General features: G+C 27.7%; 1 protein-coding gene across 1 annotated transcript in view; it reads right to left on the bottom strand.

The window, feature by feature from the left end:
- LOC105846037 (coiled-coil domain-containing protein 178) overlaps positions 1–18,305 on the bottom strand; it is a 45,742-nt gene extending 27,437 nt beyond the window's left edge. Inside the window, exons 1-10 of the mRNA XM_065812181.1 lie at positions 18,094–18,305; positions 17,741–17,908; positions 13,369–13,638; positions 10,986–11,084; positions 9,840–9,891; positions 9,088–9,300; positions 8,503–8,606; positions 5,940–5,989; positions 5,588–5,820; positions 5,185–5,263 (exon numbers count right to left, since the gene is read on the bottom strand). Coding sequence (XP_065668253.1) covers positions 5,185–5,263; positions 5,588–5,820; positions 5,940–5,989; positions 8,503–8,606; positions 9,088–9,300; positions 9,840–9,891; positions 10,986–11,084; positions 13,369–13,638; positions 17,741–17,908; positions 18,094–18,100 — 1,275 coding nt within the window. The 5' untranslated portion in view covers positions 18,101–18,305. The remainder of the gene's footprint in view (positions 1–5,184; positions 5,264–5,587; positions 5,821–5,939; positions 5,990–8,502; positions 8,607–9,087; positions 9,301–9,839; positions 9,892–10,985; positions 11,085–13,368; positions 13,639–17,740; positions 17,909–18,093) is intronic.
- Positions 18,306–21,017: the final 2,712 nt, after the last annotated feature.

The following is a 21,017-nucleotide window of genomic DNA, read 5'->3' as shown; positions in this document are numbered from 1 at the left end:
AGTTTTTTTGAATGAAAAAATGCTTGATACCTTTTCGCATTGTGTGCCTCAAATGGTTAAACATTACAGGAGGGATAGAAAAGGGTAAAAAAATTAGAAACTTTTAGTGTAGTATGATACTCATTAAGTTAACGTAAGATTTTCATTAAACCTTCAATAAAAATCTTACGATAACTGACTTATATTGTCTCAAAAAATTGATAATTGCAGATAATCTTTATTTTGTTCAGATATTTTACCAATAAGAGAAAGTTTAAAAAAACAAAATTTTATATGGCCTTCAGATGGTAAAAAAACAGCATAACTATCTTTAAGTAAAAATTGTATATTTTTTTATAAACTAATACGAATACAGATTATGCTTAAGAATTTTAATAAAATTGTTGGTTAACAACAAGATTTAAATAACAACAAAGATTTTCATTGTTTATCTTGAAGGTTCTGTCAATTAAACATTAACACATACTTTATATGAAAATAAAGCAAGCTGTAAAATTTTATGTACAATCTTGAAAATATTTTCAAAAAAAACAGGTTCCCAAAATCCCGTTTTTTTTTTAAATCAGGATTACGCATTTAATTTGGGGATTTTTTTTTTAATTTTTTTGGCTGAGCATTTTTATATTAAAATTTCTTTGGTTGAAATTTGACTATTTTCATATTGAAATTCCTGAATTCATTTTTTTTGTTCGATTGCAATCAAATTCGAACTTTACAAATTCGAAATTCTTCCTATTATGCTTTTAATTAATTAAATTAGATTTATTATAATAATTGAAATTGGATTGCAATTGCATTTTTAAAATTTGTTGGTTCTTAGTCGCATTTATTCAAGTTTCTTACAATTTTTATAGCAATTAGATATTATTTGTTTGTGACTATTTTATGGTATTAGTTTTAATTAAATTAATATTGCTGGTTACTTGAACAGTAAATTTCCCTAAACTATAATGGCTTCTTACATGGAACATGACAAAAAAGTAATTCTACAGTTTGGAAACATTTCTTACGAGAAGAAAAAGGGCAGACAGCGATGTGTAAGTATTCTGACTGGAAAAAAATTTTTAAAATTGGAGGTGGCTCAACGCACTCTCCATACACATTTACTTTCCATCCATAAAATTAACCTGACACCAGCTATTATTTCAGCAAACACACTAGACGAACAACCAACAAAAAAAAAAAAACATTAACCAATCATTTTCTGATGTTGGAGCAAGAAGACAAATCAGTTCCTGCAACACTTGCACAATTAGCAGCCCTTGATGGGATTTCGTTCAGCGTTGTATGATTTTCTTTATCTTTTGATGAATGGACATTACGAGGTAACCGTTGCAACATGAATATTAACTTGCATGGACAAAGTTGTCAGTTCTGGAGCTTTGGCTTAATTTGTATAACAGGATCAATGTCTGCAGATAAGTGTATAAAACTATAAGAACAAAAGCTTGAACAACATGAACATGATTTGCAAAAAGATGTTGTTAGTATTATGAATGACGGAGCATGTGTGATTAAAAAAGTTAGGAGAATATTACCTGTAAATCAACAGTTATGTTTTTCCCATGGTGTGCAACTAGCTGTTATTGAAGTATAAAAAGCAGAACATAGAAAGAGAAATAGATTAACAATTCAACAAAGATGAACAATCAGATATAAAAGACAATTTTTCAGAGAGTAAATCTTGCGAGGATGATGATTTTCTGACAACAATGAATTGTTCAATCTCAATGCTAGTCATAATAGGCATTAAGGAAACCAATGTGGTGTTACTGAGGTAAGTTGTAGTCCAGTGATCAAAAAGGTATGAAAATTAATAGTTATGTTCAGACAATCACCAAAAAAAAGACGATAACTTGCAGAAATATGTTGCAGCTGAATTCGGAAAGCAAATAACTTTAAGAAAAGACTGCAAGACTAGATTGAACATTTGTCAATACTTCAATGCATCTATTTATTAAAAAATTGTTTACAAAAGGCATTAATAGACATAAGTCTACCGGAAGGTGAATCTTTGGTTTTTTCTAATAACAAGGTTAAAACTATATCTGCTACCATTAATGCACTAATCCCAGTAAAAGCAACAGTTGAGACACTTGCTGTCGGGATGCTAATTTGTTTACAGCCGATGTTGCCATAATTTTTTTGTTAAAAAAACTTAAAGATGTTAACAATGTTATAAGTCAATAATTTCATTCACCTCTCATTCTTTGAATGCAACAAAGGCGTACCAATGTAAGTGGGATCCTTCAGTATCTGCACAATCGTAGAACCAACGCTTAGTCTGAATCTGAAATAGAGCTAGTAACAGTTCTGTCTTCAATAAAATGTCACAAATTATTAGTTGAGTTAATGAACCTGAAGTTGAACTTTCTGTTTCAAATAAAGCACTACTTGAAATTGTTTCTGATTTTTCTGACTCTCCATCTGAATCTATTTCTTATGCTCTTGATAAGAGCAAAAGAATAACAGACAAATATAGTAAAGCTATAAAAAAAAGCACATTTGCCCAGCATACCAATTCGATGTGAGACACTGTTGATGAAAATTTAAAAAGAAATACTGTTGTTTGAAAATGGAGGAATATGTGATGATTTTTTGCAAAGAGCACATTATTTTTTAATGACTATTAAGCTACCAGTGTAGAATCTGAATGTGCTTTTTCTGCAGCCAGTCAATTTGCATCAAAAATAAGAAGTCGTCTGGGCAGGGTTGGCATTAAAAAACCCCCAATAAAACCCACAAACCCCAGACAATCGGGTTTTATTGGTTGTTTTTTTTTAAATATTCTATAATCTTATGAACTATTATAACCAACAGTTTAGAAAACATAAGCATATTATAGTTGCTAACTGTAAAGGGAATGTTTCAATTCAAACACAATATTTTTAATAAAAAAATTTTTCACAATGATATTTTTGGAAACTAAATAAATCAAAAGATTCATTCAATAAGATTCTTTAGTTTAAATGCACTTTGATAAAAATTATTACATTTTTGACATATTTTTTACAAAACCAACTATTTATTTTTGATACTGTCTATATATTTGGACAAGCTTTTTTGTCTTTTCACTTCTCACATATTTTATTTCTAACTTTTGACCAGATAAAACAAAAATAGGTTAAAAAATTTTCAATTGATCTAGAAATAAATTTGCCAAATCCTGCAGGTTATTTTTTCTGAGCTGATTTCTTGTTTCTTGGGTTAATGATAGACCACCAATCACTGCATAATATTGTTGATATAATTTGATCGCTTAACATTCTAGTATAAAACGCATCAACCTTTTAATTAAAGCAAAACCAACCAAGGTAAAAAATCAGGATAATGATTGTAAAGCTATTTTCTAGTCTTATTATTATTCATTAAGGTTTACCTATGAAAAAAAAAAAAATTATTTTTATTATTATTCAATCCTATTTTTAATTATTATTTTTCCCTTAGATCTATAAAGACTTATTTTGAAATGAAAGCTCTAATTTAAAAAAATCAAATCCTTGATCTAAGACAACACCAAATTTTTTGAGTTGGATTTGAAGACTGTTGGCTTCTCTAAATATTACTAGATTTTCAATGATATTAAATTGATATTGTGTATGATGGCACCAGCTGTTGCTTCTTACAATGTTTTAGCAAACTTATAAAACTAACAAATGCCAAAAAACTTGTTCCAATCAGAGCAAATTTACTAATATTTGAATCTTTATTTGAAAATCAGAAATTTTATTGAAATATTTTTACAGATTAAGATTATTACTTTTTTATCTTTCACCCAAGGCTGAGAAAACCACTACAGTCGAGGAGGCTACCTTATTGTGGTTACAACTCTCTCTCAACTCTTTAACTCTGAAAACCTGGAGAAACAGGTTTGTTCATTTGAATTTCAAGTTCAAATTTGAAGGCCGATTGAAACTTCAGTTACTTTTTCTCATTCCCCAGCTTTCTATTTCCCATTTTTCATTGACATTTTTAATTATAAAAAATAATTTGAATTCTTGTTATAAATTATTAAATAACATTATATAAAATTATTTTACATAAAGTTTAAGTAAAAAATTATACTAATTTTCAATATCATTAAACAAAAAAAAACAAAAATTTAACAGATACGGAATAAAAATAAAACCCAAAATTACCCAAAAAAACCCACTGGGCCGAGTTTATGCCAACCCTGCAACAAGACAATGAAACTTTGGATGTGTTCTGCTTCCTTAAATTATATTATAAATAGTATTTTTTTAAATCATCAAAAATAATTACATATGTATATTATATATAAAAACAATGAATTCTTTATAATTTAATAATTAAGTATGTATAATATTAAAAAACTAAAGAATTTCCTCGTAGTTTAATAAATTGTTTTTTTCTAAACATATTTTGAATGTGTTTACTTAAATAATATGTTAAAATCTTTCAAAAACAGATATTTAAAAATACTAGGATCCCGGGAATAGGTGAATTTAATCCTGAAATCTTCGGATTAAAAATATAGGTTGGGATTACAAACCCTATTTACACAGTTTTGTCCAATAAAAAAATATTTTCAGGTTTTTATCCTTTTTCATGGAAAAAAGAGGAATGTTTGTTGTCGATATACTTCAAGAACAAATATATATGGCTTTCTGAGGAAATGCCATCTACATAATACATAAAATACCATCTACATAAGGTTTGCGAAACATTGGTTTTACTCTGTTATAGGACTTGATTAAATTTTTTTTCAAAATTACTTATTTACCCATAAATCTGTCCTTTAAAAAGAGTTTAAGTAAAAAGAAAAATAATATTATTCTAAGATTGTTGATTTTAGAATTGATGTCTTTGATAATATTGACCTCTGTTATTTGTCAACTAATTTTATTTTCTGTTATTTGTACACTATTTCTATTCTCTGTTATTTGTACACTAATTTTTATGATGATTTTTTTGATAAACAATAAACCAATTATTAGTTAAAAGCTTTGTTCAATCGAACAGATCCAGTCAAATTTTAAAGTGGAGAAGAGAAATATTTACAACACATAAATATCATTCATATTTTATTAGTAGTATTAACATTATCTTTAACATTATTATGAACAATAATACTTATTTTTTTAATTATGATTGTTATTTTTGTTATTAATTTTTGTTTCATTTTTCTTAACTATTACTAAGTTATTATAAAGATTGCATTACCTGGAAATCAAAATGGACCTTTTCTTTATCTGTTATAGCACGAATGGCTGTTTTAATGTCAGATAACTTCTTTTTCTCACTGTTACATATAACATTTTTATAATTTTTAAAAATTAAACTTTTATTTAAAAATATTTATTGCAAGCATTGAAAAAAAAAATTTAGTTTATAAACTCATATAGCATGCATTTAATATTTTCATTAATATTTACAATTGGAACACTGCATCAAATTAATATTTATGATTGGAACACTGCACTAAATTAATGTAAAAAAAGAAAAAATAGCAAAATATAAAATAAGATAATTTTAAATAAAAAAAAGAAGATTTATTACTTGAGGATATTTTGAATATAGTTAAAAAATATAATAGATAAAATAGAGAATAGATAAAACAGTAAACCTTTCTGAAATTTTTGTTTGTAAGTCATTAATATCTATCTCCAACTTTTGATTAGCAAGAACTAAAGTTCTCAAACTGTTTGTTTTTTGTGAAACTTGCACATTTAATTGCTCCAGTTCAAGCTTGAAAAATTGTTCAAGATCTAAGTATTTTTGTTTGTTAAGAGTTTCTTCTTCTACTAACTCAGCATGTTCAATCTTAAGCCTAGTGCTACTTTCTGCAGTCTGCTTTATCTAAAACAAAAGCAACTTTGTAACTGCTTGTTAAAGATCATCCATATAAAAAGTACACATTTTAAAAATCAAGATCAATTGTTTTATTCTTAATAGTATCATAAACTACTTTAAATTACATCTTTTTCTATTTCTGAACTAAGCAATTCTATTTCATTGATTCTCTGATCTAAAAAAAGTTATTTTTTTAGTAATTAAATATTATTATTAAATAATATGAAAAAATCTAAATTATATTATTTTCATTATTGTCATATCATATCAAATTAGCAAGCACATTACATTCTAAGCAAGCATATGCCATTCTGAGCAAGAACATGTCATTCTATGTAAGTAAATGTCATTCATATGTCATTTTATGTTTTATTTAAATGTCAGTTGAGCAACATAAGAATTTGAGGAATTTTTTAAAGTCAAAATGTGATGTCATCCTAAATACATAGTATTCAATAATCATCAGCATTGTACGTTTGGCCCATCTGTAAGATGGGCCAAATGTACAATGCTGATGATTACAAGTTCTGAGATAAACAGATGTTCTTTACAAGTTCTGAGATAAACAGATTTTCAGTATTAGGAAACATGTTTTTTCCTCCATGTTCTTCATCCATTACTATGTGAAGGATTTGGTCAAGAACACAGCTCTTGGAATTAAGGTTGGCATTCGGCAATGCCAATCTAACTGTTTACCTAAAAATGTTTGAGGTTGGAAAAAAATTGCGGACTTTGTTTTTATGTTATATGGTAACCCTTTGTGCCAAATTTTTTTGCCCACTTTCTTAATTCTGAGGGTTGAGAACATGATGTTGATAACCCATGAATTGTGATTCTTCCAGTTTCTTTTCAATAAAAAGCCTTTGTAACTGACTGACAAACCCATTCCTTCTTCCAGTGTTTATATTGTAGTTTCTGCTACAATCATCTTTGTACTCTTTCATAAATTGTATTAATCAAGAATAGTTGTTACACCTTTAATAACAGTATCTGATTTTCTGTCTGTTAGATCTAGTGCTTGTAACTTAACTCTTTTTTATTCATTCTTTAACACTAACACTTGATATTTTAGGTGACTAATACATTTACCATCAAAGTGCAGTGACCAGTTTTCTAAATGTATTGTTTTCTTCATCTCTTCTTTAAGTTTAATAGCTTCTTTAACATTTGATCTGTATATTTCAGACTGTGAAGGTGTCTAAATGTTAATCCCATCTTGATATAGCTATCAACATATGTTTGCTTCTTTGCTAGTTGATAATTTTGAAGATGTTATTAATTTGGTTGCAGTTTTGGTTTTTCTGTAATTGTTGCTGGTACTTGTGGACTGTTCTTCTGAATCTTCAGACTCTTGATATTCAGCCACAGACTCAGATTTGAAAGTTGGCTTTCTTACTATTGCCGTTACTGTGTTGAAGTAGGCTTCAAGGACCTTTTTCCTCTTTGGATGGATGGTATTTTTTGAACAAACAGCCTTCCCAGTTGAATACCCAACTTGTGATTGCACTTCTAGTGGAACAGTTCTTCTTTTCTTTCTTTTATGTGACTTATGAATTCTTACAAGTTTCTTCATCCAAACTGCCATATTTTTTTCAGTAGTGGAAGCACTTTTCTTATAGGACATTATGATTGAAGATAATACTTGAATATAATTCTGAAAGGCAATAGTAATAAATAGAAGTACTTTTGTACTTCTATATTTGACTCCCATGTGGCGAATACGGATTCATATATAACTATTAACATTGCTCAATCAGGCAGCTTATATAGTCTAAATATTGCTTATTTCCATAACTTCTAGAAGACTCAATTAATTCTTTGCAAAAATTCTAGAAAGTTTCAGAGATTTCTATAAACATCCAGAACAGTCCAGAAAATTCTTCAAAGTTCTATAAGGTTCAAGAAAATTCTAGGCTTCAGAAAGTCATAATGCAACTGCCTACTTACATACTATTTTAAAAACTTTGTGTTGGGGGTGACCTTTTTTGAAAATTAATCAGAATAAAACCGATTTTTACTTTTGAGCAAAAGTTCATCAACTTATGACACAGGAAATTAATTATTTTACAAATATTCATAACCTTAATTAAAGCAATTTTTTACAAGGAGATGCCCTTTCTAGCATTAACCTGTTTTGCAAGTCATGGGGCTGAGTATATTTATTGTAATACTACTACTAAAAGAATAACTAAGCTTTACGAGCTCCTCTTACCCTTATATACAATTAAACTAGGGGCTTTAGTTAGTTTAATGTCAGAAGCAGAACAAAAACAAGTCATTTAAATTAATGGATAAAATAAATAATTTAAATTAACAAATAAAATAAATTAAATAAAAAGATAAAATTACTGATTTTAAATAATCAATAGGATAAATAATTTTAACTAATGAATAAAATACACAAACAAATAACAATTGAAAGTATTATTATTTAAAAAGTGTAGCTACACTTTAATTTACTACTTGCTAACTACAGATACTTACTACAGATACATGCCTACTACAGATACTTGCTTACTACATATACTTGGTTACTACAGATACTTCATAATACAGATACTTGCTAACTTTATATACTTACTACAGATACTTGCTAACTGAAGATACTTGCTTACTACAGATACTTGCTAACTACAGATATTTGCTAACTACAGATACTTACTACAGATACTGCAGATACTTACTTACCAATTACAGTTAATTCGCTTTCTAATGTTGCATAAATGCTTTGCACCTCTGATAATCTATCACTCATTTCTTTGTGTTCTTTCTGAAGATTCAGGTAAGATGTTCTAAAAAATAATTTTTTTTTAAGAGGTATACTGCTCTAAATAATCCCTATTTGAAAACTTTGAATAAAAATCTAAATGAAAAATATTAACAATACAAAAATTAATATAACTTTTAACCAAAAAAAGAAATTGAACTGGGACAACTTTTAAACTAAAAAAATTAAAAGTGAGACAACTTTTATACTAAAACAATTAAAAGTGAGACAACTTTTACACTAAAAAAATTAAAAGTGAGACAATTTTTATACTAAAAAAGCTTTTGTTCTTTAATTTTAAAGCAAAATAAAAAAACCAACTCTACTAGCCTCTGAAATTTTTAAAATAATAATAAATAAGCTATGATATACTAAAATAAAAGAAAATATATTTTACTACTTTGAAGGTAAAATAACTGTCTAATACTCAACAATGACAAAAATTTTCCGTGGTGAATAATTGTAGTTATAAATTCAACAAAAGCAATAACAAATAAAAAATTTACCCCATATCACTTAGTTTTTTTGATAACAGCATTAGGTTGTTTGCAGAAATCTCTTGTTCCTTGTTAAATATTTTACTGAATCTGACAAATTCAGACTCTTGAATATTAAGTTTTTCTTGTGCTAAACTTAATTGTTTGTTTACTATGGTCTGCTCATTTTTAATTCTTAGTTTTGCATCTTTTTCACTCTCAAGTTTTTCTTTGATCAATGGACTAAAGTAAGATAAAAAATTCTGAAAAAACAATTTATTATTTAAACTTTTAAAAAAAATTTACTTGGTAATGAGACATGGTATTGAGAAACAAACACATTAGCTTAAAAGAACTTGCGTTTCTTAAAAGAAACAGTGTAACACCCTGTTGCCAATCAATAATTAACACAATAAAGTACAAACAACATAACTAGGCCACATTTAAACATTAACTATTGGATTACACTTTGATTTTAAATATTAAAATTTATTATTCGTTAACCCATGAAGTATAAAAACTGAGCAGCTTAAGTACAGCGGTTAGAATGCTTCAGAATCAATAAGTTCAAATTTAACACCTACTATGGTCATATAGGCATAGGTAACATAGGTAAAGAAGGTAGCACGGACTCTTGTGAACTCATTAAATGTTCTTTAGTAGTGCTCTGTAACAAGGTCTTCTTGAAGGACCATAATTACCAGGAAAAAACAAAAAAACAAACCCCTTGTAAAATTATTTTATAAATTGTTGCATAGTTGAATAACTTTACCAATATTTACCAGTTAACTTCAATAGAATTTATTTCTTTATGCAACTTGGCATTGATATTACCTAAAACCAAGTAAATAATGTATCCTTAATCAATTAATGTATAACAACCAAGTGAATAATGTATGTGTAATTAAGTAATGTATAATGACTAAGTAAATAATGTATATATGTAATGTATAATAACCAAGTAAATAATGTATATGTAATTATGTAATGTATAATAACTATAATGTTATGTAAGGAAATATAAATGTATTAATTTAAATTATAATCTATATATTAACTATAATTTAAATACTTAGTACTGCCCCTAACATTTTCTCTGCGCAGCAGTCTGATTTTCCAAGGTTCATGTTCCGGAGTTAAAGAATTGGGAGAGGGTTGTAACCACAATAAAGTAGGCTCCTCGCCTATAGAGATCTTCTCAGCCTTATGGAGGTGAATAGCATTAAAAATAATAATAACTATGTTATGTAAAGATATATAAATGTTTTAACTTAAATTAAACTTTATATATTGAATATAACTAATACTGTATAACTTAGATAAAGAAAATAACTAAATATTAAAAATTTATAAAATTAAAATATTTTAAATAATAAAATAACAAATATGAAATTTTAGAAATCTTCAATCAATCAATGCTTGTCTTTTCTTTTATTTGAAATATAACACTTCTTCCCAGCAAGGATACAGGGTCAAGTATTACTATTTTGAGAAACCTACAGAGGGTCTTAAGAATATTTGAAAAAAAGCATTTTTAAGTATAAAAAATTTAATTTACAAATATAATAAAATATAAAAAATATATTATAATAAAAAAAATTGTCCTTAGTAAACAAATGAAAAAAACTGCTACAAAGACTTTTTTTTTTTCTAATTTAAATTCTTGTTACAACCCTCTCTTAACCATTTAACTCTGAAACACAAGGCTTGAAAAAAAAGGCTGTTGTGCAGAGGAACAAGTTGAGCGTAGTATCTGGGGCGTGGTAGGGATTGAGTTTGGTAGGGATTGAGTTTGGTGGGGATCAGATGAGACTGTTTGTTGTATGTATAAATAATAATATAAACTATTGTAAATAAAATACTGCAAGAAAATTTTAAAAAAAATCTGGTAAATATAAACATTAAAAATTATAAAAGCCAAACAATACTAGCTTGTCTGATTTTTTCTTTAAGACGTGATTCAATTCTTCCTTGAAAATCGCAATGCCATTTAAGTTCTTGCACATCAAACACACATTTTTCATGCTCTAAAACAATTAAAATGACAAACTATAAACAATGGACTGATGGAAGACATTTTAAACTGTCTTGTTTTTATATGAACATAATGAATTTAGTGTTTACAAAGCTATTTTTTATTATATAATATTCATGATTTCACAAATCAAAAAAAACATTTTTCATAAAATGTAAATAAGAAAAAAGGCTTGAAACACAAAGTAAAAGCAAAATCAAATGTTTGTATAATTTTTTATTTACATAAGCATTGATATAAATGAAGTATGTTGTACAAAAGTTTTTAAAAAATTGTATGCACCTCCATGAAACACTTGACTTTATTTTGTACTCTTTAGCTAAAAACAATCAGTTAGTCTTATTTATCTTGATTTTGTTGAGGCATTTAAAAACTTAAAGTGTATGTCATAAATCAAAAACTTTTCTTCATAAAAGGATTAAGGATAAGTAGCAGTCATCAAAGAGTTAAACAAGATAATGTATTATCTACATAGAAAAATGTTTTAAGTGGTAAACCTCAAGGACCCATATGATAATTATAACCTATATGTAATTATTTTGTGATGCATTATGGAGCAAAAAATTACAACAGTTTGGATTTTAATGGATGGGAGAGAACTTAATGAAAGACAATTTTAGAGACAGATTTGGGAGTAGCTTTTTCAAATGATCTTGAAGCAGAAATAATAGATTATATCATTTGCATCAATAACAAATTTAATCTTGGGTCAAATAAAAATTTGCACATCACAACAAAAGTTTACTTAAATTACTATACAAAGTATTTGTGCAATATTGAATTTGCTGTTCCAGTAAAGTCTTTAAATTAAAAAAGAGATATTCATAATTTGGAAAAAGACAATTGTGACAAGACAAAATAGTTTCCGATATAAATTTTTTACAGAAATATGTTTCAGTTATTTGTTTTAGTAACTTGTTTAAGTAATATGCTCCAGTAGTATTTTTCAGTAATTTCTTCCAGTAATATGTTGCAGTAGTTTGTTCAATAATATGTTCAAGTAATTTGTTCCATTAACATGTTCCAGTAATTTGTTTCAGTAATATGTTGCAGTTATTTTTCCAGTAATATGTTCAGTAGTCATCAGAATCAGGATTAGAATTATTATGACAACCCTGCATACAAAAAAATGCACGAATAATGGACTGATAAATATCTAGTTGAAGTTGTATCATCCTATCAAAAAATCATTGTGTTTGTATCAAAAGGTTGTAAAAAAGAAGTTTCAATAATCTTCAAAATCAACAACAAAATATCATGTGGAAAAATTGACACTGGAGCTGAAGTTGATGTTATATGAGTCTACCACCAACTTACATCATACTAAAATCTTACTTACACAAACACCAAACTAGGTGGTTATGGCAATAATTATATGCATGCTGGAACAAAAAAAAAAATTTTTAAAGTAAAAGGTTGGTAAAGTTCTATATGGTGGAAATGATAAGCAAACTTATTTTTAGCCTACAAACTTCTTCAAGACTTGCAAGTTAATTGGCAGATTCCACTGGACAAAGATAGTTCTATGTTAACAACAATGAACGAACCATTGGGAAGATTTAAGTTTACACAATTACCTTATGCTTAAGATCTGCACAAGAAGTTTTTCATATAAGATGTCAGTGATCACAAACTGTTCTCAGAAATCGCAAACTGTTTTCATTGATCACAAACTACTCTCAGTGATCACAAACTACACTCAGTGATCACAAATTGTTAAAAAAATTAACAAAATGTTAGCAAACACTCCTCCATGTCTTTAATGGACATGGAGGAGTGTTACTAAGACTGCAAAAATACTATATCAGTTTATAAAGCTGGCAAAGAAATGATTCTGGCTGATATGTTGTAGAGAACTCATACCAATGAAATAAATGAAGAAATCCTGGAAAATTAAATGATTGCTCAAGAGCATATGGTTCTATGCAAACTGTTCAGCTTAAGAAAAAAATCTCAAAAAATAAAAATAAATACTCTCAACAATGTTAAATGTAAAAAACTTAATCTGAAGTTATTTATGTCAAAAATATAAATTTTTATTTCAGGTACTTTCAAAAAAAAATTTTACTAAGTGCTCAGATCTCACTTCATTGCACATCTCACTTCATTGCACATTATTCCACACCAGTACAGGATCCTGGCTATTTTGGCTAAGAGTGAAAGCTTGTGGTCTACAGTGACTAAGGTGTATTTGATAAATTGAAATCCATTATGTAGGGGTTACATCAGTAAAAAATATCATTTTTTATTTTGGGTACTTTCCACAAAAAAATTACCTTTTTGTACATCTTTGCAAAGTTCATGATATCTTCCATATGTTCTATTATAAAGATCTTCTCTTAGTTTTCTAGTTCTTTCTTTTTCTTGTTCTAGAAGATGAGATAATCTTACACAATCTCCCTCAAGTCGCTCTGCCAATCTAAGAATACCTTGAATAGTTGGATTAAGCTTTGAGGAATAAAAGTCTCCTTCCCATGTTACAGTACTTTTATAGGAAGAAATTTGTTCATCATACTCTATGTGATTCAAAGAATTTGTGTCGTAACCTATGTTAAAAAAAAAAAATTTTAACTTAATAATTATACAAAACTGATAAAATTACTATGTACATGTAAAAAGATTATTTTGTTTCATAATTCCATTATGCTCTAAGAATTGTTATTAGAAATTACTTAACACTTTATATTAGAAAAAATAATCAAGCTTGAAGGAAATTTAAAATTCTTGCATCATTAAAGTCAATTGATTGCTTTAAAATTGATTTAAATTTTTCAATCATGAAGCTAGTTAATAAGAGTTTTTGCTAAAAATTTAAAAGTTGGTAAGAATAGATGTTTAGAATCGTGTTTTGTTTTGCCAACTGAGCAAATTAAACACTCACAAATGAATTCTCTTGTAACATGACAAACTTTCATAGTTGAGAAGTGAAAAAACTTAGTTAAAAGCTTTCTTACTTGAAGACTCCTAAGATTAAAACAGCAGCAACCACAAATGCTAATTAAAATTCTTGCATCATTAAAGTCAATTGGTTGCTTTAAAATTTATTTAACTTTTCAATCATGAAGCTAGTTAATAAGAGTTTGCTCTTGTGGAAACACAAGAAGCAAACAGCCTTCCTATTCTGCTCATGGTTTTTGGCAAGATTTGGCGTTATTTGTTCAATGGCCAAATTCATGAACTTTTTTTTTAGAACTTAAGCCCTTTTCATATTATGTTACAGAACCAGCAAATTCCTTTTTTTGTTTAATATATATATATATATATATATATATATATATATATATATATATATATATATATATATACATATATATATATATTTATATATATATATATATATATACATATATATATATATATATATATATATACATATATATATATATATATATATATATATATATTTATATATATATATATATATATATATATATATATATATATATATATATATATATATATATATATATATATAGATCTATAGTTTGTTGTCTTTGGGAAGAGCGGAAGGAAAAAAGTGATTCTTACGCCAACACATACGTCACTTTTAATTACTTTTGACTTTTGTCCAACATTTGTGTGTTGGACGAAAGTAAAAACCATTAATTTAATTACAAATTAATCGTTTTTAAAAAAAACCACAAAAACGCAAACTTAATTGACCAGAATGTTTTAAAAACATTCTGAATGTTTTTAACAATATAAACAATGTTTTTATTTTTATTTTTTTTTATAAAATGTTTTTATTTTTAATTTTTTTAACAAAACGTTTTTATTTTTATGTTTTTTTACTGTAAATCATGCGCGGAGTGTTGCTACATCGACTATCTTATTAGCCTGACTCGCAAGGGAGTGCTGCTACATCGACTGACAAATAGCCTGACTTGCAAGGGAGTGCTGCTATATCGACTGACAAATAGCCTGACTCGCAAGGGAGTGCTGCTACATCGACTGACAAATAGCCTGACCCGCAAGGGAGTGCTGCTACATCGACTGAGGGTTTGGTTGGGGCAGGCAGTCTATCATTATTAAAAAAAAAAAATTCCGGTCTTGCATTTTAATTTTTTCTTTTTGTCAACAAAATATGGAAAAAACTTTCGGACAACATCTAAGGGTTCTATATATATATATTTATATATATATAGAACCCTTAGATGTTGTCCGAAAGTTTTTTCCATATTTTGTTGACAAAAAGTAAAAATTAAAGAGCAAGACCAGAATTTTTTTTTTTTAATAATGATAGACTGCCTGCCCCAACCAAACCCTCAGTCGATGTAGCAGCACTCCCTTGCGGGTCAGGCTATTTGTCAGTTGATGTAGCAGCACTCCCTTGCGAGTCAGGCTATTTGTCAGTCGATGTAGCAGCACTCCCTTGCGAGTCAGGCTATTTGTCAGTCGATGTAGCAGCACTCCCTTGTGAGTCAGGCTATAAGATAGTCGATGTAGCAACACTCCGCGCATGATTTACAGTAAAAAAAATAAAAATAAAAACATTTTATTAAAAAAAATAAAAATAAAAACATTTTATTAAAAAAAATTAAAATAAAAACATTGTTTATATTGTTAAAAACATTTAAAATGTTTTAAAAACATTCAGAATGTTTTTAAAAACATTCTGGTCAATAAAATTTGCGTTTTTGTGGTTTTTTTAAAAAACGATTAATTTGTAATTAAATTAATGGTTTTTACTTTCGTCCAACACGGAAATGTTGGACGAAAGTTAAAAGTAATTAAAAGTGACGTATATGTTGGCGTAAGAATCACTTTTTTCCTTCCGCTCTTCCCAAAGCCAACAAACTATAGATCTATATAAATATATATATATATATATATATATATATATATATATATATATATATATATATATATATAAATCTATATTTTATATATATATATATATATATATATATATATATATATATATATATATATATATATATATATATATATATATATATATATATATATATATATATATATATATATATATATAAATGATTTATATTTTTTCTGAAACCAAAAAAAAAAAAATCTATATTTTATAACAAACCTTTATTCAACATAAGTTATACACTGATAGAAAATAAAAGTGCTGGTTATTACTTTTATTTTGGGATTTATATCTCAGTGATTACCAATAGTAGTTCTATCATCCCATCAAGGAATTTTCTGAGGTTCATGAGATCAAGCGTTTTTTCATTTTTTACAACAGCGTGTCATGTTGGACATAGATGGTGTCCCTGTTACAACTTTGGATTAATTAGCAGGACTAACACAACATTAAAGTTCATTGCTTAGAACACCATTCACTACCTATGATTTAATCAAGTTCTCTAATAACTTGAGACATGACTAAAGTACCTGTAAATATTAAATAAAAATCCATAAACACCAGTGAATTTAGCTGTTTTATCTTTGGATTTCAGTGTTGATGATTACTTTACTTTAATTCAGATCAGTCATATGCTTGGACAGGGCATATGTATTTACATATCAATTCACCTATTTTTCATGAAATCAGGTTTGAATCCTCTAACCATTCCTTTATAGATTGGTCCGAGGATTCAATTGAAATTATCATTTTTCTCCTTTTACTTTATCATTCTCCCTCTTATCAAAACTGCACCTTTTTAGATGTTATTTCTGATCAAACTGACCAAGCTCTTTCTCTTTATCCATTTTTCATCAATGATTGCATGATGGCACTAGAGCTTAAAACTTTTCTTTCAAGATTTCTTACTCAATTAGTTAACTTTGTGACTCTTTTTCCAGACAACCCTAGTTACTTACCTTTACTCCTTTTCTTTTTTTTAGGTGACATAAGAAGTCCTTACAGTCTTATCACAGAGCACCGCAGATGAGCATTTAATTGGAAGTTCATGCCTCCTTCCTAACCAATGTTGCAAAATTTGCCCAGAGGTGGGGTTTGAACCACAGATCTTTTGTTTCTGAGGCAAGTGTGCTACCACAGCGCAACGGCTGCTCCTTGATTTGTGTCATTCCTCTGACCATATCTTATGTCATGAAAATACTATAGCTTTAATAAAGTCAAGAGCCTTTTAGATGTTGTAGCTCTTGACATATCAAAGACTTTTGATAAAGTCTTGACCCTGGTCTTCTCCATAAGCTTGCTTCATATGGTGTATCTGGGAAAGGTTTTGAGATAAAGTCATCTTTGAAGACCATCATGCAACTATACAATACAGTTTTGTTTGTTTTAACTGATCAAAAAATTTATCATCACTTTTAGATCAATTAGAACAGGCTTCCTTTTCTAATGTAACACACTTCCTTTTGGAATTTAACCCAATAAACTTATATTTGTTGAGTTTTTCCCTCACAAATCAATTTCACACAATGCACACTTTTTTAAAGTCTTTTTTCAACCGCTTCTTTGCTCTTTAACAATTTTTTTTCTGGTAACATCCATTGTTACCAGGAAACATATTAATGGCATTTCATTAAGGATTTTTACTTTGCAAAATGCATTAAAACAATTTAATTTTTTTTGATACATTTAGGCAATTTGAAAAAATTAAAGGTTGCAAAAGTGTAGTACCTTATTGTATGCTATTAGTCATTAAGATTGCAGTAACAAGTACTGTAAAAATTAAATAAAAATACTACATAAACAACAGATTATTAAACCTTGCATAATATTTCCTTGTTTTAGCCATTCTATATGTTCTTCAAGTTCACTTTGCAAACTTTTAAAATTGATTTTAATTTTTTCAATACACGATGATGCAACTGTTGTAAACTGACAACTTCTCTTAATATCTTTTTCGATTCCAATCTCCAATGATTGGATGCTAGCTAAATAAGTAATAAATCTACATTAGTTGTTAAAACATAATTAATTACTGAATAAGGTTATTAACTATATCAAAATAATTTCAATTTAAAATATTGTTTTTAAAATTTTTGTAAATAAAGATGAAAATTTATTAAAAGTTATATCTAAAAAAAATCTTTTTGTGGGATAAAAGCATAAAACTTACTTGCCATTTCTCTTTCTACAACATATATGAGTTTATATGTTATTCAAATAATTTGTTTTATAACAATATAACCATTTAAGCAATTTTAGGAACAACTCACTTTTACCAATAAAATCAAATCAAAGTATCTATTAACATTTATTTAAACAATTCAAAATAACATATATATTATTTAAATACCAAAAAGATATTATTTAACCACGTATTTTTTCACAATAACTTATTGCGACAATAATTTATTGTATTAATAAATAATTAGCCCCTCGTGATTGTTAAAAGAACTTGACTCGTGTCGTTCTTAATTACAATTATTTGTTACTCACGTATGTACGTGAGTAACAAATAATTAAGTAACAAGAAATTGTCAATGATAATAGTGGAGAAAAAAGTAGATAGGACATAGTAAAAGAATGCCTACTAGAATGTATTATGACAATATAAAAAATTCTCTCAGTTGAAAAAAACATTTTTTTTATTCAAAACATTTTTATTTATTTATCCTACTTTAAGCATGTGCAGAAAATAGAATATTTTTAAAGCCTTAGATATTAGATAAACATTTTTTGTCGCATAAGAGCATGGTTTTTAGCATCGTTTATTTTCCACCAGTATTAAATGAGCATAAACAACTCCCGTACGCAATACAAAGAGTTTTTTCTTCTTTTTTTTAAGTTTTTTACATTGTTATAATGTCCGGTGATCAAAGTTAGTGAACAGAAACTTTCGGCTTTGGCCGGAATTTCGGCCGAAGTTTCGGCCGAAACCGAAATTTCTGCTTCAACAATTTTTTTACTTTTCCTGTTTCGGCCGAAATTTCGGTTCAAACCGCAACCGAAATGAACCGAAACTTTTATAAGATTTTTTTTAAGTTTTAATTTAGAGTGGGATCATGACGGTTTCCTAATTGTAATTGTTTGTTAGTAAATTAATTTTTAATTATAACAATTGTAGAAATTTTAATTGAAATCACGTTACATAATAGTTTTAAGTTACTTTTCTCAAATCATTCTTAAAATGAATTAACATTTAAGTAAAGCAACCCAAACCAATAGTTTCATCAAAAGTTTCTCAGTGCTAAATTTTACAATGGAAAATAATCGATAAAAAACTGGTTTATGGAATCATTTTACCGTGACAGCTAGTGAATTAAAATACGGAACTTGCAATATCTGCAATTTGAAAATATCTCGTGGATCGCACAATCCAAAACTTCAATAACTTAGCGGACTTTCATCACATCACATTTCATCACATTTAAGAAGTCGTTTACTCTAAACAATCTCCTAACTGAAAAAGCAATATTCAATAATCAAGACAATCTTTCAAATGAAAGAAATAGACTTTTGCCAGAAGACATGAAAAAAAAGTATTCCGCAGAGAAAATACTTCAATTATTACCTTTAGTTATTGAAATGTCTTGACATATTATAGTTTTATCAAACAATGTTTCATGGTGATTGCTTAGATATATGTAAAATAGTTTTTTTTGCTTTAATTCGGTGATCATAAAAGGCTCAGGGATTTTAAACATTCTTTCTCAAATTTCGGCCGAAATTTCGGTTTCGGTTTCGGCTACGGCTTCACTGAACCGAAATTTCGGTACTTTCGGTTTCGGCTCAAATTTCGGTTTCGGTCGATCACTAATCAAAATAGATGCCGAGCAGGCACCCCCTTCCGAACGTTTGTATGACCCATATGAGGGGTTGTTAATTTCTTCATAAAAAAGTGAACAATGGTTATTTTTGCTCCTCTAGTATATCTTGGAAACAGTCGGAAGAGCCTCGTTGCTCGGTACATATTTTGAGACCTATTTGTCTGTTTGCTTCAAATTTAATTTTGCACTAAATTTTAATGTATTGCATAATATAAACCAATTTTTAAGCTAAAATGAGCTTTATGTTTTGATTTTGTGTTTTATCAAACTTCCCTTCAACAAGGCTGCCAGCAAGCACTGTTGGGTGTTACAAAAAAGTAAAGAAGAGATTTAATGAGCAAGAAAACTTAAAGAACTATAAGTTACATAAATCATGGAAACATGAAGAAACATCAGTTTCAAAGAATTGATGTTCCAGGAAAAAAACTAGATTAGTAAAAGTTTTTGAACATAAAGGAACAGTTGCATTAAAAAAATGTACTAACCCTGATCGTAATCAAGAATACAAACTGTAGAAAAGTTTAAGAGAGAAATAAATTAAATTGTAAAATAGTAAAATCTATGTAAATTTAACAATCGTTGTTCAAAGCTAACTCTATTTAATCTCCGTTGAATATAAATAATGTTCTTAAAAAAAGAGAAAATTAAAACAATGATTAATAAAAACTGATATATAGAATTTTATGTTCATTAAAAATTGATTAGTCATACATAAAAATTAAGTGTTGATATATATTGATTGCATATATACTCATCATTTGTTAATCTTTTATTAATGCTTTTGCATGTTCATATTTTTTTCCCGATCTTCATGCATGTTTGGCAAGGCAAAAGCGAATTCCGTTTGTTTTAAGAGCTTTTTCAACAGATAAAAATTGCGTTATTCGTTCATTTATATTTTTTTTAATGGAGTGTTGCCGTCATATTTTTGTTCTTATTATCCCAAAGGAAACCGAGATGTTTTAAATTACTTTGAAACTTAATAGGAGCGTCGTTAACATAAATCACGTTATTGATAATCGAGCTTACTCCAGATATTAAAAATTCAGTTTTTTCTGTATTTAGTTTGATAAAGTTTGATATTTCATGCTTTTGAACGATGTTAATAAGATTTTGAAGACCAGATAAAGTTGAGCTTTGCAAAATTAAACCATCCGCATACGCAATGACACCAGTGTATACCCCATTTATTGAAGTTCTTACTTTGGATTCTGAGACAATTTTCTCAAAAAGATTTTAAGTATAAATATTGTAAAGATGAGGCGAAAGT

This window comes from Hydra vulgaris, chromosome 12 (assembly GCF_038396675.1).
Source record: "Hydra vulgaris chromosome 12, alternate assembly HydraT2T_AEP".
NCBI classification, from domain to species: Eukaryota; Metazoa; Cnidaria; class Hydrozoa; order Anthoathecata; family Hydridae; genus Hydra; species Hydra vulgaris.
This window is presented reverse-complemented; position numbering and strand designations above follow the sequence as displayed.